General features: G+C 44.8%; 1 protein-coding gene across 7 annotated transcripts in view; it reads left to right on the top strand.

The window, feature by feature from the left end:
• The window catches only part of LOC121571881 (triple functional domain protein), a 108,517-nt gene that overhangs the window by 67,369 nt on the left and 21,239 nt on the right, over window positions 1–19,909 (top strand). For all 7 annotated transcript variants that reach the window (XM_041883653.2, XM_041883655.2, XM_041883657.2 and 4 more), the window contains 16 exons: window positions 1,672–1,767; window positions 1,873–2,021; window positions 2,319–2,385; window positions 2,547–2,650; window positions 2,774–2,843; window positions 6,305–6,487; window positions 6,757–6,807; window positions 6,912–6,989; window positions 7,206–7,394; window positions 7,587–7,767; window positions 7,948–8,274; window positions 8,431–8,975; window positions 10,320–10,567; window positions 10,735–10,870; window positions 11,151–11,178; window positions 11,461–11,623. In XM_041883653.2, the coding sequence (XP_041739587.1) occupies window positions 1,672–1,767; window positions 1,873–2,021; window positions 2,319–2,385; window positions 2,547–2,650; window positions 2,774–2,843; window positions 6,305–6,487; window positions 6,757–6,807; window positions 6,912–6,989; window positions 7,206–7,394; window positions 7,587–7,767; window positions 7,948–8,274; window positions 8,431–8,975; window positions 10,320–10,567; window positions 10,735–10,870; window positions 11,151–11,178; window positions 11,461–11,623 (2,615 nt within the window). The remainder of the gene's footprint in view (window positions 1–1,671; window positions 1,768–1,872; window positions 2,022–2,318; window positions 2,386–2,546; window positions 2,651–2,773; window positions 2,844–6,304; window positions 6,488–6,756; window positions 6,808–6,911; window positions 6,990–7,205; window positions 7,395–7,586; window positions 7,768–7,947; window positions 8,275–8,430; window positions 8,976–10,319; window positions 10,568–10,734; window positions 10,871–11,150; window positions 11,179–11,460; window positions 11,624–19,909) is intronic.

The raw sequence follows: 19,909 nt of genomic DNA, 5'->3' as shown, positions 1-19,909 counted from the left end.
GGATGCCACCTTTCCAACAAGTCAGTTCGTCAAACCTCCTAGAGCTGCCGCGGTCAACTGTAAGTGCTGTTATTTTGAAGTGGAAATGTCTAGGAGCAACAACGGCTCAGCCGTGAAGTGGTAGGCCACACAAGCTCACAGAACGTGACCGGAGAGTGGTGAAGCGCGTAGTGTTTAAAAATCGTCTGTCCTCGGTTGCAACACTCACTACCGAGTTCCAAACTGCCTCTGGAAGCAACATCAGCACAATAACTGTTCATCGGGAGCTTCATGAAATGGGTTTCCATGGCCAAGCACCCGCACACAAGCCTAAGATCACCATGCGCAATGCCAAGCGTCGGCTGGAGTGGTGTAAAGCTCGTTGCCATTGGACTCTGGAGCAGTGGAAATGCGTTCTCTGGAGTGATGAATCACGCTTCATCATCTGGCAGTCCGACGGATGAATCTGTGTTTGACGGATGCTAGGAGAACGCTACCTGCCCGAATGCATAATGCCAACTCTAACGTTTGGTGGAGGAAGAATAATGGTCTTGGGCTGTTTTTTACGGTTCGGGCTAGGCTCCTTAGTTCCAGTGAAGGGAAATCTTAATGCTACATCATACAATGACATTCTAGATGATTCTGTGCTTCCAACTTTGTGGCAACAGTTTGGGGAAGGCCCTTTCCTGTTTCAGCATGACAATGCCCCCATGCACAAAGCGAGATCCATACAGAAATGGTTTGTCAAGATCTGTGTGGAAGAACTTGACTGGCCTACACAGAGCCCTGACCTCAACCTTTTGGATGAATTGCAACGCCGACTGCGAGCCAGGCCTAATCGCCCAACATCAGTGCCCGACCTCCCTAATGCTCTTGTGGCTGAATGGAAGCAAGTCCCGCAGCAATGTTCCAACATCTAGTGGAAAGCCTTTCCAGAAGAGTGGAGGCTTTTATAGCAGCAAAGGGAGGACCAACTCCATATTAATGCCCATGATTTTGGAATGAGATGTTCGACGAGCAGGTGTCCACATACTTCATGTAGTGTATTTTCCTTCTTTTTTCTTTCTTTTAGCTATCATAAATTCAATTTACCCTTCTTCCGTTTAACTTCATATTAGAACCTCTTTCTTGTTATGATCAACATTGGATAATTCATTGAGCGCAGAGGATCAAAATACAACACAAACACTGTGTAAGGTAGACTAAGCGAGATGACGTCATCGTAAACAAACTATCATCTGACTTAGACATCACCAACATACAGCTGGCTGGCAACTTTTTACCCGCCATTCAATGTATGCCTCAGGAATATTTTGGGATCTGTCCAGAAAAAAACACTGTTCTTTCATTGTCTCTTTTTTGGTAGTCTCTTGGATCAGTGTTTGCAGTGTGTCTCTACATGACATTTTTAAATGTTCTCCCTTAAAAGAGGGCGTTCTACAAGGGAGGGTTCAAATTAGGAAGAACCAATAATGTTATTCTTGCCAGATTTGGTTTATTGGTTAATTGATAGGATCAGTTAATTGATGTATTAATTAATTAGTTAATTGTTTTAAAGATTGCTTGATTGTTTTATAGATGACAGGAATGGTAGTAAATAAAACCTTTAGCCAAATCAGGTAGTAAGACTATGCTGAATGGAATGTTCTAACACTTTTCTCTCCTAACCCCCCACCCTCCATCCCTGTTCAGAGCTCCTCTCGTCTGTCCGTCCGTCCATCCAGTTCTGAGACACCCAGTGCAGCAGAGCTGGTGAGCGCCATCGAGGAACTGGTCAAGAGCAAGATGGTGAGGGCACTCTCTCTCTCACACACACACACACACACACACACAAGGAAGCATCATCTGGTTTACAATCTACCTCCTTCTTTCTCCCTCCTTATCTCTCTCCAGGCTTTGGAGGACAGGCCCAGCTCTCTCTCAGTAGAACAGGGGGATAGCAGCTCTCCCTCCTTCAACCCCTCCGACAACTCCCTCCTCTCATCCTCCTCTCCCATCGATGAGATGGAGGAGCGCAAGACTGGCTTCCTCAAGAGACGACAGTACGTACTGGATTGATAGATAGATTTATTGGGGGGAAAAATATGCACTGAGTACAACCAAGGGGATAACACATTAAAGCGATTCCACTTGTGTGGCTCACTAGCAATGTTTCTCTCTTTTTGTCACTGACTCTTTCTCCCTCACTGTTACGGTGTCCATATTAGGACAATCTCAGTCTCAGCAGGATTTGACTGGAGCTGTCCTACTATGGACACCATACACTGGAACTCCCTTTATTATTTGCCACACTCTTGTTTCAGCCATGTTTCTTACCCTTTCTCTCTTTCTCTGTGTAGTTTTGTGTTGTTGGAACTGGTGGAGACTGAGAGGGACTACGTCAGAGACCTGGGCGTGGTGGTGGGGGTGAGACAAAACGCATCACTTCCTCCCTCCCTCTGACCTCACTTCCTCTTCCTCTCGTGTTAGTTGATGTTCGAGTGTGTGTGCGTGCGTGCGCGTGTGTGTGTGTGTGTGTGTGTGATGGCTTGATTATGCAACCCTGACTGTGTGTGTGTGTGTTTCAGGGCTATATGACGCGGATGAAGGAGGAAGGGGTACCAGACGATATGAAGGGGAAAGACAAGATCGTCTTTGGAAACATCCACCAGATCTACGACTGGCACAGAGAGTACGACACACATGGGCATACACACACACACACAATTACGCACACACACACACATACACATACAAACACACACACAACATATGGATATGCCTTGCTTAACCCTCTCTCTCTTTCTCTCTGCAGTTTCTTCATGGGAGAGTTAGAGAAGTGTCTGGAAGACCCTGACCGACTTGGGCCACTGTTCGTCAAACATGTGAGTGACTGACTGTTGCTGTGTGAGTGTCTATACAGTGCCCAAGTCAGTGTATAGACAGAGCGAAAACAGGTTTTTAGAAATTTTTGCTAATGTATTACAAATAAAAACACAGATACCTTATTTACATACGTATTCAGACCCTTTGCTATGATACTCAAAATTGAGCTCAGGTGCATCCTGTTTCCATTGATCTTCCTTGAGATGTTTCTACAACTTGATTGGAGTCCACCTGTGGTAAATTCAATTGATTGGACATGATTTGGAAAGGCACACACCTGTCTATATAAGATGCCACAGTTAACAGAGCATGTCAGAGCAAAAACCAAGCCATGAGGTCAAAGGAATTGTCCGTAGAGCTCCGAGACGGGATAACGTCGAGGCACAGATCTGGGGAAGGGTACCAAAAAATGTCTGCAGCATTGAAGGTCCCCAAGAACACAGTGGCCTCCATCATTCTTAAATGGAAGAAGTTTGGAACCACCAAGACTCTTCCTAGAGCTGGCCGCTCGGCCAAACTGAGCAATCGGGGAGAAGGGGCTTTGGTCAGGGAGGTGACCAAGAACCCGATGGTCACTCTGACAGAGCTCCAGAGTTCCTCTGTGGAGATGGGAGAACCTTCCAGAAGGACAACCATCTCTGCAGCACTCCACCAATCAGGCCTTTATGGTAGAGTGGCCAGAGGGAAGCCACTCCTCAGTAAAAGGCACATGACAGCCTTCTTGGACTTTGCCAAAAGGCACCTAAAGACTCTCAGACCATGAGAAACAAGATTCTCTGGTCTGATGAAACCAAGATTGAACTCTTTGGCCTGAATGCCCAGGCCCAGTGCCACAAGGGGGCAAAAGGGGGCAATGCCACAATCTGCCCTCTCCATCATGCCCAACCGATTTGTTGTGTATACTTAATTCATGCAACTCCCTTGCACGCATCATATGTACGTCTTACACATTTTACCAGTTGAAAAAAACAATTGGTTTGATTGGCCTTCACAGTAGAAGGGCAGGGTCAATTTGACCGTTTAGGTTTACTTTCAAAGTTATGTACTACGAAAACCGCGCAGCTGGATGGAATTTAGCTAATGTTAACAGTTAGGTAGGTAGCTGATAGCATGATGGATATTAGAAAGTGGCTTCACCAGGGCACAACGGCAGCATCGGATCAAAGCGGTGGGGAGTGGGAGAAGCCTGCCACAGAGGCCAAGGCTGCCGAGCCCAGCAGCAAAGGCACTTGCGCAACCGTCTTGCAGCCTGGTGACATAGGAGGTAACCAACCCGAGGAGGGGCCTCCAGCTGCCAAGACCGAACCTAGCAACAGCACCGCCAGGATATTACAAGCACCGACGCCTTCGTTAGTGCCTGGCGACCTCGGTGATGAGTAGCCAGCGCAGGTTTGTCTAGGGAAATACCCAACCCGCCTGTACTGTGGGAGAAAACTGGCATTTTGTAGCACGTGGTTCGAAGGCAGAGAGATTTAACGAACGAAACAGCCAACTTGTTGAGGCCCTGTGTGCCTTGCACCCAGAGAATGAAACCTTTATGGATGTGGAAAAGGTGAAACCACTGCTGGACTTAATCTCAGGAGACTTTGTGGAAGTTTACGGTCCCACGGCAGTTTCTACAGATTGAAATCGCCCGATCTGGAGAAGAAAAATTTACTACGCAGAGCATTTTGGATAGATACGCCGGGCCTCTAACAGCAATGCCTACTGTGATGATGGCATTGAAGCTGGGATTAACATTTGGAGCATCCATGGCAACTTGCGAGAACTATTTTTCAACATTGAAAAACGTATTCAGTGAGCACAGACTGAGCATGTTGCACAGGAGGAAAGCGCAGCTGATTCAACTGGCATTTGAGAGGGATCTTACAAGCAAATTCCGTAGGGAGTGGAACAAAAGACTGCTGAGGAGGTTCAACACAGCATCAAGGCGGCTGCAACTCTTTTGAATTTGGGTAAGAACGGCAGCCTGGCTGGGCTTGTATTATTTTGTTATTTGCTTTTGGAAATGTGTGGCAAATGTCAGAAATGGGCGTAGACGTGATTTTCTTTATTGGCGTTGCTGCCAAGTCTACTGCTTGATTTCTGTGATGTCATTGGATTGGAAATGTTTGGTTTATAGGATAATCGGATTGTTTTTAATGTTTTATATGGTAGAAGAGGTGCTTTGCATTACATTGATGAGGGTGGGCAGACCTTGACCAATGGTTGAGTAACGATGTAGCTATAGTGTTGCCATAAACAACTCGTTGCTATGGAATTCTAATTTCTGTTATCATACGCAGCGTAGTACGGCACTCTTGTGGGAAGACAGCTTGGTAGCTGCATTGTACCGATAAGTCGTGGTAGTGCATTGTACATTATTGTTTGCTTTCCGCGATTGGAAATGCATTTTATTGGCGTGTGGAAGTGTTATTACGGTAATTAGCAACTGTTTTGCATTGCATTGATGGGTATTGTGCATGTAGCATTGTCATAACTTGCAATTTCTCAAGCTGGTTATGAATTGTCCATGTTTGTAAAGTGGTGCAGTAGCCTGTATTCTTGCGGCAAGACAGCCATGCGTGGCTGCAAATACATTGTGTGTAATTGTACTATCGATTATTATCCATCTGTGTTATCAGCAAGCGAAAATAGTTGTGCCCCCTTAGTCATTTCTGATGCCCCCTTGCCGAGTTAATCCTGCCGCAGGGCCTGTGAATGCCAAGCTTCATGTCTGGAGGAAATATGGCACCATCTTTATTGTGAAGCATGGCAGTGGCAGCATCGTGTTTTTTAGAGGCAGAGACTGGGAGACTATTCTGGATCGAGGGAAAGATGAACGGAGCAAAGTACAGAGATCCTTGATGACAACCTGCTCCAGAGCGCTCAGGACCTCAGACTGAGGCGGAGGTTCACCTTCCAACAGGACAATGACCCTAAGCCCACAGCCAAGACAACGCAGGAGTGGCTTTGGGACAAGTCTCCGAATGTCCTTGAGCGGCCCAGCCAGAGCCCGGACTTGAACCTGATCGAACATTTCTTGAGAGACCTGAAAATAGCTGCGCAGCGACGCTCCCCATCCAACCTGACAAAGCTTGAGAGGATCTGCAGAGAAGAATGGGAGAAACTCCCCAAATACAGGTGTGCCAAGCTTGTAGCGTCATACCCAAGAAGACTCGAGGCTGTAATTGCTGCCAAAGGTGCTTCAACAAAGTAAAGGGTCTAAATACTTATGTAAATGTCATAGTTCTGTTTTTTTTTAATTATAAATCTGCAAAGAAAATGTCTAAAAAAACTGTTTTTGCTTTGTCATTTAGGGGTATTTTGTGTAGATTGAGGGGAAAAAAATGATTTAAACCATTTTAGAATAAGGCTGTAACGTATCAAAATATGGAAAAAATCAAGGGGTATGAATACTTTCCGAATGAACTGTATATCTACTGTACCCTAACCCTTGGTGTGTGTGTTCTGTCTCCAGGAGCGGAGGCTCCACATGTACATAGTGTACTGTCAGAACAAGCCTAAGTCAGAGCTCATCGTATCAGAGTACATCGACACCTACTTTGAGGACCTGAAACAACGTCTAGGTCACCGTCTCCAGATCACTGACCTCCTCATCAAACCCGTCCAGAGAATCATGAAGTACCAACTACTGCTCAAGGTAGGGTGGGGGTGTGGGTGGGTCTCTGTGTTCTCATCATTGTCTTGTGATCCTGTGTAGGAGATAAATAATCACTGTACAAATCATGTTCTTAGTTGTCCAGCAGGGGGTGCAAATCACTTACATTTTCTTTGCTGTACCAGGGGGCCAGTATCAAATCAGTTTGTTACCTTACTCTGACATTTTGTCTTATTATTTGGTAATCATTTTCTTTCACACAAGTCACCATTTTGTAATATCTAATTAACTTTGCCTCGTTTTGTTTGTAGGACTTCCTCAAATTCTCTAAAAAGGCAGGGTTGGATTCAGTGGAGTTGGAGGTGAGGAGGAGAGGACTTTCCATAAAAAACAAATATTTTTAGACTATTGTATTTCCTTAACTGTTTTTTTTTTAACCCATTCGATGTGTGTGTGTCCCCTTCAGAAAGGAGTTGAGATCATGTGCATCGTACCAAAGAGATGCAACGATATGATGAACGTGGGGCGGCTCCAAGGATTTGACGTAAGACAACCCTGACAGAGAATAGATATTTACATATAAAAACGGATCAATTGATTGTCAGATCAATCAACTGAACCAATTGATCAACTCGTCTGATTTTCTTTCCTCCTTCCTCCTCTGCCCCACTTATCTCTTCCTTTATTCATCTCTCTTTCAACATTTTGCTCTTCACTTTTTTCCCCTTCTATTTCTTGTTTTCTCTCCTCCCCCCTCCAGGGTAAGATTGTGGCCCAAGGTCGTCTGCTGCTTCAGGACACCTTCATGGTATCAGACCCTGAGGGGGGAGTAGGGAGGATGAGGGAGAGAAGGGTCTTCCTCTTCGAACAGATCGTCATCTTCAGTGAACCACTGGACAAGAAGAGAGGTTTCTCCATGCCTGGCTTCGTATACAAGAACAGCATCAAGGTATTGTCTCTACATCGTATGATGGAAATGTGTATAAACTTCCAAAACACCCAGACAACTCACATTTTGTATGCATCAAAGGACAATGTAAGTTGTAAGCTCTGTATTCATTTACTCCTTATTTGCTAAATAAAGGTGTGTTGAGCAACTCTCTCTCTCTCTCTCTCTCTCTCTCTCTCTCCCTCCCTCCAGGTCAGTTGTCTCGGGTTGGAGGACAGTGTGGACGGTGACCCCTGTAAGTTTGTGTTGACGTCTCGGGTGACCAATAGCAGCATAGAATCCTTCGTCCTTCACTCCTCCCATCTGGGTGTCCGGCAGGTCTGGACCCTTCAGATCAGCCAGATACTGGAGAGCCAACGCAACTTCCTCAATGGTACACACACACACACACACACACACACACACACACACACACCTTTAGCTGAGCTTTTTCAACAGTACACAGATATACCGTCACGATTTTGGAATGTTGAGGTGAGTGATGTTACCAAAATAAGTTTAATATTTTTGTCAATCTCTCTGCCTCACTTTCTCACTCTATCTCTCTCTCCAGCTCTGACCTCCCCTACAGAGTACCAGAGGAACCATGTAGGGGCTAGCGACGGACCATGTCTACCCAGCGGCGGAGCTCCGTCAATGGGGAGCGTCATGCCCAGTTTGGCCCCTGTTGGAGCTCTACAGGGTGTGCATCTATCTGGGCCGCTCGGTGGAAGTGTGCCCCTCGGTGTAGGTAGTCCCCTCGTTGGAGGTGGTCCCCAGGGTGGAGCTGGCTCATCCAGGAGGCCCTCCAGGATCCCCCAGCCCTCCCGCCTGCCCCAGCCCCTACGACACCCACACAACCCTGGGGCCACAGACCCAGATGGCCCCAACAAGATGTCAGGTAGGCTGAGGCTCTCCCAGTATTACTGAGGGTGTGTGTGTGTGTGTGTGTGTGTGTGTGTGTGTGTGTGTGTGTGTGTGTGTGTGTGTGTGTGTTGAAATTCCCTGGTTAAGACATTTCCCTCCCTCTACTCAGTGTTGCTCACTTCTGATTCAGGTTCCTCCCCTCGTCTCCCCCCACCTCCCTCGCTCCCTCCCTCCATCTCAGTGGACCCGCAGGCCCAGCGTGGGGTGAGGGTCCAGGGGGGAAGCCCCCAGGGCAAGCGCCCCATCTTGGCCTCAAACGACCAGCCCCCTTCCATCCCCACTATCCCCCGGGCCAGTGTGGCCCCCCTCCCTGTGCCTCTCTCCACCCCCACTAAGCCTCGGCCGGGCACCGTCTCCCCCATGGCCTCACCCATGGCCACCCCCGCCTTTGGGAAGGATGCGCTCCCCCCTCCCCCTCCCAGCCCTGGCCTGAAGTCTGGCTCTGGATCCTTCTGGAGCTCCATGCCTGGTTCTCCAGCCAGCCGGCCCGGCTCCTTCACCTTCCCAGGGGAGCCAGGGGATACCCTGGGGAGACAGAACCAAAACACGGCCCAGACCTCATCTCAGTCAGGGACCGGGTCCCACAGACACTCCAACCACAGCAAGGAGGCGGACCGCATGAGTACGTGCTCATCGACCAGTGAGCAGTCCATCCAGTCCACCCAGAGCAATGGGGTAAGAGATGTACCCGCTGCCCAGGCTTCAGGGCGGCCTAGTCCTGCTAGTGCTTTTGGTTGACTAACCCAGCACCCACAGGAGACATGTCCTGTCCTGTCCTGTCTGCCTGTGTCCTGCTGCGTCCCACTGGAGCTGGCTCTACTAAACTGTTCTACTACTATTCTACAACTAGTATTACTCTACTACTACGACAACTACTACTAATTGTTGGACTCCTGCGCACTTCTTGTATGTCTCTAAAGAATTGACGACCCTATTAAACTACTCTTCAACGCACAGTTCTAACCAAGCTTTAACTGCACTTCAAGTAGTACTCTACTAATACTACTCTGCTACTAGTAGTACTCTACTAATACTAATCTGCTACTAGTAGTACTCTACTAATACTACTACTACTACTACTACTACGCATCTCATGTATGTCTAACAACGCTTCACTGATGTGTAAGCTCTAAGGACAACTCTACTAAACTCTCCTGAAGACTTTCTACTCTTTTTAGCTAACAAGGCTTTTATAAAGCTTCAACCTTTAACAACAACTCTAATTTCTGCTATTTTTAACTCTGACAAAGCTTCTTTCAGCTTGAATACTTCTCGCTAACTCTTCTTGTCTTTGCGTCGGAGCGAAAGAGCAATGACGACTGAAACTGAAAGTAATCCTTCCTTTAACACCTGAGTGTGTACATCTCTCTTCCTCTTCACTCCACCTGATTCACTCGTTCTCTGAAGAAGTAGTGGTGCCAATCCCTTTTCTTTGTCTCATTGAGGTGTATGAACTTTACTGGAAGCAGTGTGTGAAACTAGAAAATGGATGGCTAACAACAACACTCACATGACTGAACCACTGATTACCTAAAGTGCTTGAATCAAATAGTAGTTCTCTTTTTCCTCTTTCCTCTACCTAAACAGCGGAGTGTGTGAGGTGTGTCTGTGTGTGGGCAATGCCATGGTAACCGATTGATGCTGAGATTTTTCACTTTAAAATTTATGTCAAACAAAAACCAATGATTGCAAAGTTAAACAAACCATATAACTCTATGCACAAGGACTACTTTTAACAATTTCCAAGGATTTTTTTTACAAAAACACATTAACTTGAAGAACAGTGCAGATGCAAAGTATTTTCTATATTTTTTACATACATTCTAAAGTGAAAATTCTGAGTTTCAGCATCACTCTGTTACCATGGAATTGCCCTTGTGTTGTTTGGGACGCAATGATAGAATCAGATGATGTGCATGGAATCGTGGAGGATTGACTGTGTATGTGTGAGGTGAGTTTCTTGCAAGTTATTCAATATACTTACAAACCTTCCATAATTCCCCACCCCCATCTCCACAGAGTGAAAGCAGCAGCAGCAGTAGTATGTCGACCATGTTGGTGACCCAGGACTACGTGGCCCTGAAGGAGGATGAGATCAGTGTGTCCCAGGGAGAGGTGGTTCAGATCCTGGCCTCTAACCAACAGAACATGTTCCTGGTGTTCCGGGCCGCTACCGAACAGGGCCCCGCTGCCGAGGGCTGGATCCCCGGTTACGTTCTAGGACACACCTCCACCATCATCCCCGACTACCCAGACGGAACCATCAAGTAAGAGACTGTGGCGAATGTACAGTATACAGGGAAAGATTTTAGTGTGACACCACAAGATATTGTTAGCCTAAAACTATGTGTGATATAATGAGATATGTTATTGATTAGTATTAAATCATACTGTATATCATATACCTTTCAACTGACCCTATTTGTGTAAACAGGAAGTCCTCATCCTGGCACACCACCCTGCGCATCCGCAAGAAGTCTGAGAGGAAAGAAGAGGGAAAGAAAGAGGGCAAGCTGGAAAACGGTTACAGGAAGTCTAGAGATGGGCTAGCCAATAAGGTTTCTGTAAAGGTAAGTTATCATCAATCCTTTTGTCCAATCATTATTGATCACTAGCCCCTACCCGTAATGCCTAGGTACATGTGTAGAAGTGAGAGGATCGGATAGGTGTAAGCAATATGGTGAAATTCCACTTAGCCTATCAGAGAGCTAGGTGGTGCCAATGTTACTGCATTGCTAGTAACCAACCAATGGGAACCAGCATTGCCCCCTCCCCCTTCAATCATTTCAGATCTACACAAAGCTTTCTTCTTTGACGTCTGACATCCTGTTTTCTGTCTTGTTTTTTCAGCTTCTAAACCCCAACTACATCTATGATTGTAAGTCCTCTATTGTCTTTTAATGTGTAGTCTCAATTAAGATAATCTCAATACAGCAGAATGGATGTACATATATTCAGCAGTGTATTGACTGTGTCCAAGACACTTAGGAACAATAAAGTTAATTGTACTGTATCAAAGAACGATGAAAGATCACCACCAACAATCTACAGATGCTGAACAGAAACATAATCTAAGTACATTATATTTTCTCACTATGACACACACCCTATAGCCCTCTCAGCTGCTCAGTGACGATGTCATTTGACCTTTGACCCTTAGTCTCACCGGAGTTCCTGGTCCCCCTGAGCGAGGTGACGTGTGACAACGGGGAGAGTGTGACTCTGAGGTGTAAGGTGTGTGGCCGACCCAAAGCTACTGTCACCTGGAGGGGACCTGACCAGACCACCCTGAACAACAACGGACACCACAGCATCGCCTACAGGTGGAGAGGGAGGGGGAGAGTTACACAGAGGCACACACACACACAGGGGAACACATATTTTTCATGCACACACACTCGGCTACAGGTACACACACACACGGGAACACATACATGCACACACACAGCATCGGTTACAGGTGTACACACATACACACACAGAGGCAGACATACACACACCTGTGTGTGTGATAATGAAACAGTAAGCTCTTTTAATATGTCCCTTCTTGTTGTGGTTTAAATACCAGGGATCACATTCACACCCTCACTGTACTTTTTGTCACTTTGGATAAAATGACTTGCTAAGTGGCATACAGTGCCTTCAGAAAGTATTCATACCCCTTGACTTATTCCACATTTTGTTGTTACAGCCTGAATTCAAAATGGATTAAATATATTTTTGTTCTCACCCATCTAAACACAATACCCCATAATGACAGTGAAAACATGATTTTAGAAATGTTTGCAAATTTGTTGAAAATTAAATATATAAATATCTAATTTACATAAGTATTCACACCCCTGAGTCAACACTTTGTAGAAGCACCTTTGGTAGCGATTACAGCTGTCTTTCTAGGTAAGTCTCTAAGTGCTTTGCACACCAGGGGCCTCGTGTATCAACCGTGCATAGGCACAAATCTGTGCATATATACGATGCGTGGGATCATTTCCACGCAAAGTGTGAGATTGATCAATATGAACGTTAGCTTGAGAGTATGCGTACATTTACGCACAGCCATGACCATTCGTAGGCACAGTGCCAAGTGGTGGAATAAGGAAAATATATGTTGCAGTTGTGACAGTAATAATTAAATCATTTTTCGACGTAATTATATTTCTATTGTGCAATTCATGCAACAGATCTTGACAGGATATAAATTATATAATTTGACCACATCAGTGCATTTGTTATGTAATTTGTTACAGTGATTTGTCAAATTAGAGGCACGTGTTAAAGTGAAACTATTGTTGAAATACTATAAAAGACAGAGATAATGGGAAATCGAATGAGAAATGAATGATCTTGCTCTGTTAGAAGATTTGGCACTCGCTGCATTTCGCAGAGAGCGTGTTTTTAGAGACCGGTGGGACTTTTTTTGCAGAAAGTACAGATTGGCTCATCAGATATAATTTTCCAAAACCAATTATATAGGATCTTTTGAGGATTTAAGACCTACAGTGAGGGGGGAAAAGTATTTGATCCCTGCTGATTTTGTACGTTTGCCCACTGACAAAGAAATGATCAGTCTATAATTTTAATGGTAGGTTTATTTAAACAGTGAGAGACAGAATAACAACAAAAAAATCCAGAAAAACGCATGTCAAAAATGTTATAAATTGATTTGCATTTTAATGAGGGAAATAAGGATTTGACCTCTCTGCAAAACATTACTTAGTACTTGGTGGCAAAACCCTTGTTGGCAACCAAAGAGGTCAGACGTTTCTTGTAGTTGGCCACCAGGTTTGCACACATCTCAGAAGGGATTTTGTCCCACTCCTCTTTGCAGATCTTCTCCAAGTCATTAAGGTTTCGAGGCTGGCGTTTGGCAACTCGAACCTTCAGCTCCCTCCACAGATTTTCTATGGGATTAAGGTCTGGAGACTGGCTAGGCCACTCCAGGACCTTAATGTGCTTCTTCTTGAGCCACTCCTTTGTTGCCTTGGCCGTGTGTTTTGTGTCATTGTCATGCTGGAATACCCATCCACGACCCATTTTCAATGCCCTGGCTGAGGGAAGGAGGTTCTCACCCAAGATTTGACGGTACATGGCCCCGTCCATCGTCCCTTTGATGCGGTGAAGTTATCCTGTCCCCTTAGCAGAAAAACACCCCCAAAGCATAATGTTTCCACCTCCATGTTTGACGGTGGGGATGGTGTTCTTGGGGTCAGCATTCCTCCTCCTCCAAACACGGCGAGTTGAGTTGATGGCAAAGAGCTCGATTTCGGTCTCATCTGACCACAACACTTTCACCCAGTTCTCCTCTGAATCATTCAGATGTTCATTGGCAAACTTCAGACGGGCCTGTATATGTGCTTTCTTGAGCAGGGGGGCCTTGCGGGCACTGCAGGATTTCAGTCCTTCACAGCGTAGTGTGTTACCAATTGTTTTCTTGGTGACTATGGTCCCAGCTGCCTTGAGATCATTGACAAGATCCTCCCGTGTAGTTCTGGGCTGATTCCTCACCGTTCTCATGATCATTGCAACTCCACGAGGTGAGATCTTACATGGAGCCCCAGGCCGAGGGAGATTGACAGTTATTTTGTGTTTCTTCCATTTTGTGAATAATCGCACCAACTGTTGTCACCTTCTCACCAAGCTGCTTGGCGATGGTCTTGTAGCCCATTCCAGCCTTGTGTAGGTCTACAATCTTGTCCCTGACATCCTTGGAGAGCTCTTTGGTCTTGGCCATGGTGGAGAGCTTGGAATCTGATTGATTGCTTCTGTGGACAGGTGTCTTTTATACAGTTAACAAGCTGAGATTAGAAGCACTGCCTTTAAGAGTGTGCTCCTAATCTCAGCTCATTACCTGTATAAAAGACACCTGGGAGCCAGAAATCTTTCTGATTGAGAGTGGGTCAAATACTTATTTCCCTCATTAAAATGCAAATCAATTTATAACATTTTTGACATGCGTTTTTCTGGATTGTTTTGTTGTTATTCTGTCTCTCACTGTTCAAATAAACCTACCATTAAAATTATAGACTGATCATTTCTTTGTCAGTGGGCAAACATACAAAATCAGCAGGGGATCAAATACTTTTTTCCCTCACTGTACTTTAGAAAGGGAAACGCATGCCATTCTGGTGCAGATCAAAGTGTATCCATCCTCGTTTTTTTTTTCAATGGCCACTTTTCAGCGGGAGCTTGCCGATCGGCATCTCGCATCCCTCGACGAGCTGTCTTGGAGGCAATCGTCAGCTAAATGAACTGTAACATACAGTGGGGAAAAAAAGTATTTAGTCAGCCACCAATTGTGCAAGTTCTCCCACTTAAAAAGATAAGAGAGGCCTGTAATTTTCATCATAGGTACACGTCAACTATGACAGACAAATTGAGGGAAAAAAATCCAGAAAATCACATTGTAGGATCTTTTAATGAATTTATTAGCAAATTATGGTGGAAAATAAGTATTTGGTCACCTACAAACAAGCAAGATTTCTGGCTCTCACAGACCTGTAACTTCTTCTTTAAGAGGCTCCTCTGTCCTCCACTCGTTACCTGTATTAATGGCACCTGATTGAACTTGTTATCAGTATAAAAGACACCTGTCCACAACCTCAAACAGTCACACTCCAAACTCCACTATGGCCAAGACCAAAGAGCTGTCAAAGGACACCAGAAACAAAATTGTAGACCTGCACCAGGCTGGGAAGACTGAATCTGCAATAGGTAAGCAGCTTGGTTTGAAGAAATCAACTGTGGGAGCAATTATTAGGAAATGGAAGACATACAAGACCACTGATAATCTCCCTCGATCTGGGGCTCCACGCAAGATCTCACCCCGTGGGGTCAAAATGATCACAAGAACGGTGAGCAAAAATCCCAGAACCACACGGGGGACCTAGTGAATGACCTGCAGAGAGCTGGGACCAAAGTAACAAAGCCTACCATCAGTAACACACTACGCCGCCAGGGACTCAAATCCTGCAGTGCCAGACGTGTCCCCCTGCTTAAGCCAGTACATGTCCAGGCCCATCTGAAGTTTGCTAGAGTGGATTTGGATGATCCAGAAGAGGATTGGGAGAATGTCATATGGTCAGATGAAACCAAAATATAACTTTTTGGTAAAAACTCAACTCGTCGTGTTTGCAGGACAAAGAATGCTGAGTTGCATCCAAAGAACACCATACCTACTGTGAAGCATGGGGGTGGAAACATCATGCTTTGGGGCTGTTTTTCTGCAAAGGGACCAGGACGACTGATCTGTGTAAAGGAAAGAATGAATGGGGCCATGTATCGTGAGATTTTGAGTGAAAACCTCCTTCCATCAGCAAGGGCATTGAAGATGAAACGTGGCTGGGTCTTTCAGCATGACAATGATCCCAAACACACCGCCCGGGCAATGAAGGAGTGGCTTCGTAAGAAGCATTTCAAGGTCCTGGAGTGGCCTAGCCAGTCTCCAGATCTCAACCCCATAGAAAATCTTTGGAGGGAGTTGAAAGTCCGTGTTGCCCAGCGACAGCCCCAAAACATCACTGCTCTAGAGGAGATCTGCATGGAGGAATGGGCCAAAATACCAGCAACAGTGTGTGAAAACCTTGTGAAGACTTACAGAAAACGTTTGACCTGTGTCATTGCCAACAAAGGGTATATAACAAAGTATTGAGAAACTTTTGTTATTGACCAAATACTTATTTTCCACCATAATTTGCAAATAAATTCATTAAAAATCCTACAATGTGATTTTCTGGATTTCTTTTTCTCATTTTGTCTGTCATAGTTGACGTGTACCTATGATGAAAATTACAGGCCTCTCTCATCTTTTTAAGTGGGAGAACTTGCACAATTGGTGGCTGACTAAATACTTTTTTCCCCCACTGTATACAATTTCCATACACCATCGCACAACAGGTTGAAATCAAGAGGGGTTTCTTTGCCATCAATGGGTTCCCAAATACTAACGGAGCAATAGACAGCACCCACATCGCCATAAAAGCACCATCCCAAAACAAGTTCAACTATGTGAACAGAAAAGGCTTCCACTCTTAATGAGCAGGTAATAGATTAAGTGATGCGCAAAAAATGCTTCTGAATGTGGTGGCCAGGTGGAACGCACGACTCATTCATTCTGCAGAACAGCAATGTTGGCCTATACGTCTACAGGATGGAGCTGTTGAGGATGGATGACCTATTGGTGAGTGATGCCTACTCATTTGAAGTAAATTTGCCATTGCTGCCTCCCAAGTGGCGCAGCTGTGTAAGGCACTGCATCGCAGTGCTAGAGGCATCACTACAGATCCGGGTTCGATCCCGGGCTGTGTCGCAGCCGGCCGCGACCGGGAGACCCATAAGGCGGCGCACAATTGGCCCAGCGTCATCCGGGTTAGGGGAGGGTTTGGCCGGCTGGGATGTCCTTGTCCCATCGCGCTCTAGCGACTCCTTGTGGCGCATGCACACTGACTTCGGTCGCCAGCTGTACAGTGATTTCCTCCGACACATTGGTGTGGCTGGCTTCCGGGTAAAGCAAGCAGTGTGTCAAGAAGCAGTGCGGGTTCGTGTTTCGGAGGACCCATGGCTCTCGACATTCGCCTCTCCTGAGTCTGTACGGGAGTTGCAGCGATGGGACAAGACTGTAACTACCAATTTGGATATCAAGAAATTGGGGCGAAAAAAGTGGTAACAAGTACAAAAAGAATAATACCATTGCTAAAGCAACTTGAATTGTTCTAATGGTCCTCTTCTTTTTTCCCTCTTTTTTTATTTTCTACATTTGTTATTTTTTGTAACTTCCATCAATGTAGTTGTCTGCATTACTTCCAATCCCCCATGTTTTTTTCTTCTTGCAAATATGTATTTATATATATATTTAAGTAGATAGATATACAGATACATTTAGTTTATATTCATGTTTACAAATAATGATACCCGTTACATTTGGGTCCTGTCTAATTCTTTCTGCTAGCAGTTCAATTGCCTTTGCAAACAGGAGGGGGGAGAGAAAGCATCCCTGTCTTTCTAAAGCAATTTCATCAGATAATGATGTACCAGTCAAAAGTACCAGTCAAAAGTTTGGACACACCTACTCATTTAAGGGTTTTTCTTTATTTTTATTATTTTCTACACTGTAGAATAATAGTGAAGACATCAAAACTATGAAATAACACATGGAATCATGTAGTAACCAAAAGTGTTAAACAAATCAAAATATATTTGAGATTCTTCAAATAGCCACCCTTTTCCTTGATGACAGCTTTGCACACTCTTGGCATTCTCTCAACCAGCTTCACCTGGAATGCTTTTCTAACAGTCTTGAAGGAGTTCCCACATATGCTGAGCACTTGTTGGCTGCTTTTCCTTCACTCTGCCTTCCGACTCATCCCAAACCATTTCAATTGGTTTGATGTCGGGGGATTGTGGAGGCAAGCCATCTGATGCAGCACTCCATCACTCTCCTTCAGGGTAAAATAGCCCTTACACAGCCTGGAGGTGTGTTGGGTCATAGTCCTGTTGAAAAACAAATGATAGTCCCACTAAGCCCAAACCAGATGGGATGGCTTATCGCTGCAGAATGCTGTGATAGCCATGCTGGTTAATTGTGCCTTGAATTCTAAATAAATCACAGACAGTGTCACCAGCAAAGCACCCCCACACCATAACACCTCCTCCTCCATGCTTTATGGTGGGAAATACACATGCGGAGATCATCCGTTCACCCACACTGCGTCTCACAAAGACACTGTGGTTAGAACCAAAGATCTCAAATTTGTACTCCAGACCAAATTACTAATTTCCACCGGTCTAATGTCCATTGCTCGTGTTCCTTGGCCCAAGCAGTCCCCTCTGAACAGTTGATGTTGAGATGTGTCTGTGACTTGAACTCTGTGAAGTATTTATTTGGGCTGCAATTTCTGAGGCTGGTAACTAATGAACTTATCCTCTGCAGCAGAGACAATTTCATCATAGCGCTTGATGGTTTTTGCGACTGCACTTGAAGAAACGTTCAAAGTTCTTGAAATGTTCCGTATTGACTGACCTTCATGTCTTAAAGTAATGATGGACTGTCGTTTCTCTTTGCTTATTTGAGCTGTTCTTGCAATAATATGGACTTGGTCTTTTACCAAATAGGGCTATCTTCTGTATACCCCCCCTACCTTGTCACAACACAGCTGATTGGCTCAAACGCATTAAGAAGGAAATACATTTCACAAATGAACTTCTAAGAAGGCACGCCTGTTAATTGAAATGCTTTCCAGGTGACTAACTCATGAAGCTGGTTGAGAGAATGCCAAGAGTGTGCAAAGCTGTCATCAAGGCAAAGGGTGGCTATTTGAAGAATCTCAAATATTAAACAGTCTGAGATATGGCTTTTTCTTTGCAACTCTGCCTAGAAGGTCAGCATCCAGGAGTCGCCTCTTCACTGTTGAAGTTGAGAATGGTGTTTTGCGGGTACTATTTAATGAAGCTGCCAGTTGAGGACCTGTGAGGCGTCTGTTTCTCAAATTAGACACTAATGTATTTGTCCTCTTGCTCAGTTGTGCACCGGGGCCTCTCACTCCTCTTTCTATTCTGGTTAGTGCTAGTTTGCGCTGTTCTGTGAAGGGAGTAGTACACAGCGTTGTACGAGATCTTCAGTTTCTTGGCAATTTCTCGCATGGAATAGCCTTCCTTTCTCAGAACAATAATAGACTGACGAATTTCAGAAGAAAGTTATTTGTTTCTGGCCATTTTGAGCCTGTAATCGAACCCACAATTGCTAATGCTCCAGATACTCAACTAGTCTCAAGAAGGCCAGTTTTATTGCTTCTTTAATCAGCACAACAGTTTTCAGCTGTGCTACCATAATTGCAAAAGGGTTTTCTAATGATCAATTAGCCTTTTAAAAATGATAAACTTGGATTAGCAAACACAACGTGCCATTGGAACACAGGACTGATGGTTGCTGATAATGGGCCTCTGTACGCCAATGTACAGTTGAAGTCGGAAGTTTACATACACTTAGGTTGGAGTCATTAAAACTCGTTTTTTCAACCACTCCACAAAAACTATAGTTTTGGCAAGTCTACATTGTGCATGACACAAGTAATTTTTACAACAATTGTTTACAGACAGATTATTTCACTTATAATTCACTGTATCACAATTCCAGTGGGTCAGAAGTTTACATACACTAAGTTGACTGTGCCTTTTAAACAGCTTGGAAAATTCCAGAAAATGATGTTTTTAGAAGCTTCTGATAGGCTAATTGACATAATTTGAGTAAATTGGAGGTGTACCTGTGGATGTATTTCAAGGCCTACCTTCAAACACAGTGCCTCTTTGCTTGACATCATGGGAAAATCAATAGATATCAGCCAAGACCTCAGAAAAAAAATGGTAGACCTCCACAAGTCTGGTTCATCCTTGGGAGCAATTTCCAAATGCCTGAAGGTACCCCGTTCATCTGTACAAACAATAGTACGCAAGTATAAACACCATGGGACCACGCAGCCGTCATACCACTCAGGAAGGAGATGCGTTCTGTCTCCTAGAGATGAACGTACTTTGGTGCGAAAAGTGCAAATCAATCCCAGAACAACAGCAAAGGACCTTGTGAAGATGCTGGAGGAAACAGGTACAAAAGTATCTAT

The sequence above is a fragment of the Coregonus clupeaformis genome, chromosome 8, assembly GCF_020615455.1.
Source record: "Coregonus clupeaformis isolate EN_2021a chromosome 8, ASM2061545v1, whole genome shotgun sequence".
Taxonomy (NCBI): Eukaryota; Metazoa; Chordata; class Actinopteri; order Salmoniformes; family Salmonidae; genus Coregonus; species Coregonus clupeaformis.
The sequence above is the reverse complement of the archived record's forward strand: the minus strand, read 5'-3'. Positions and strand labels throughout refer to the sequence as shown.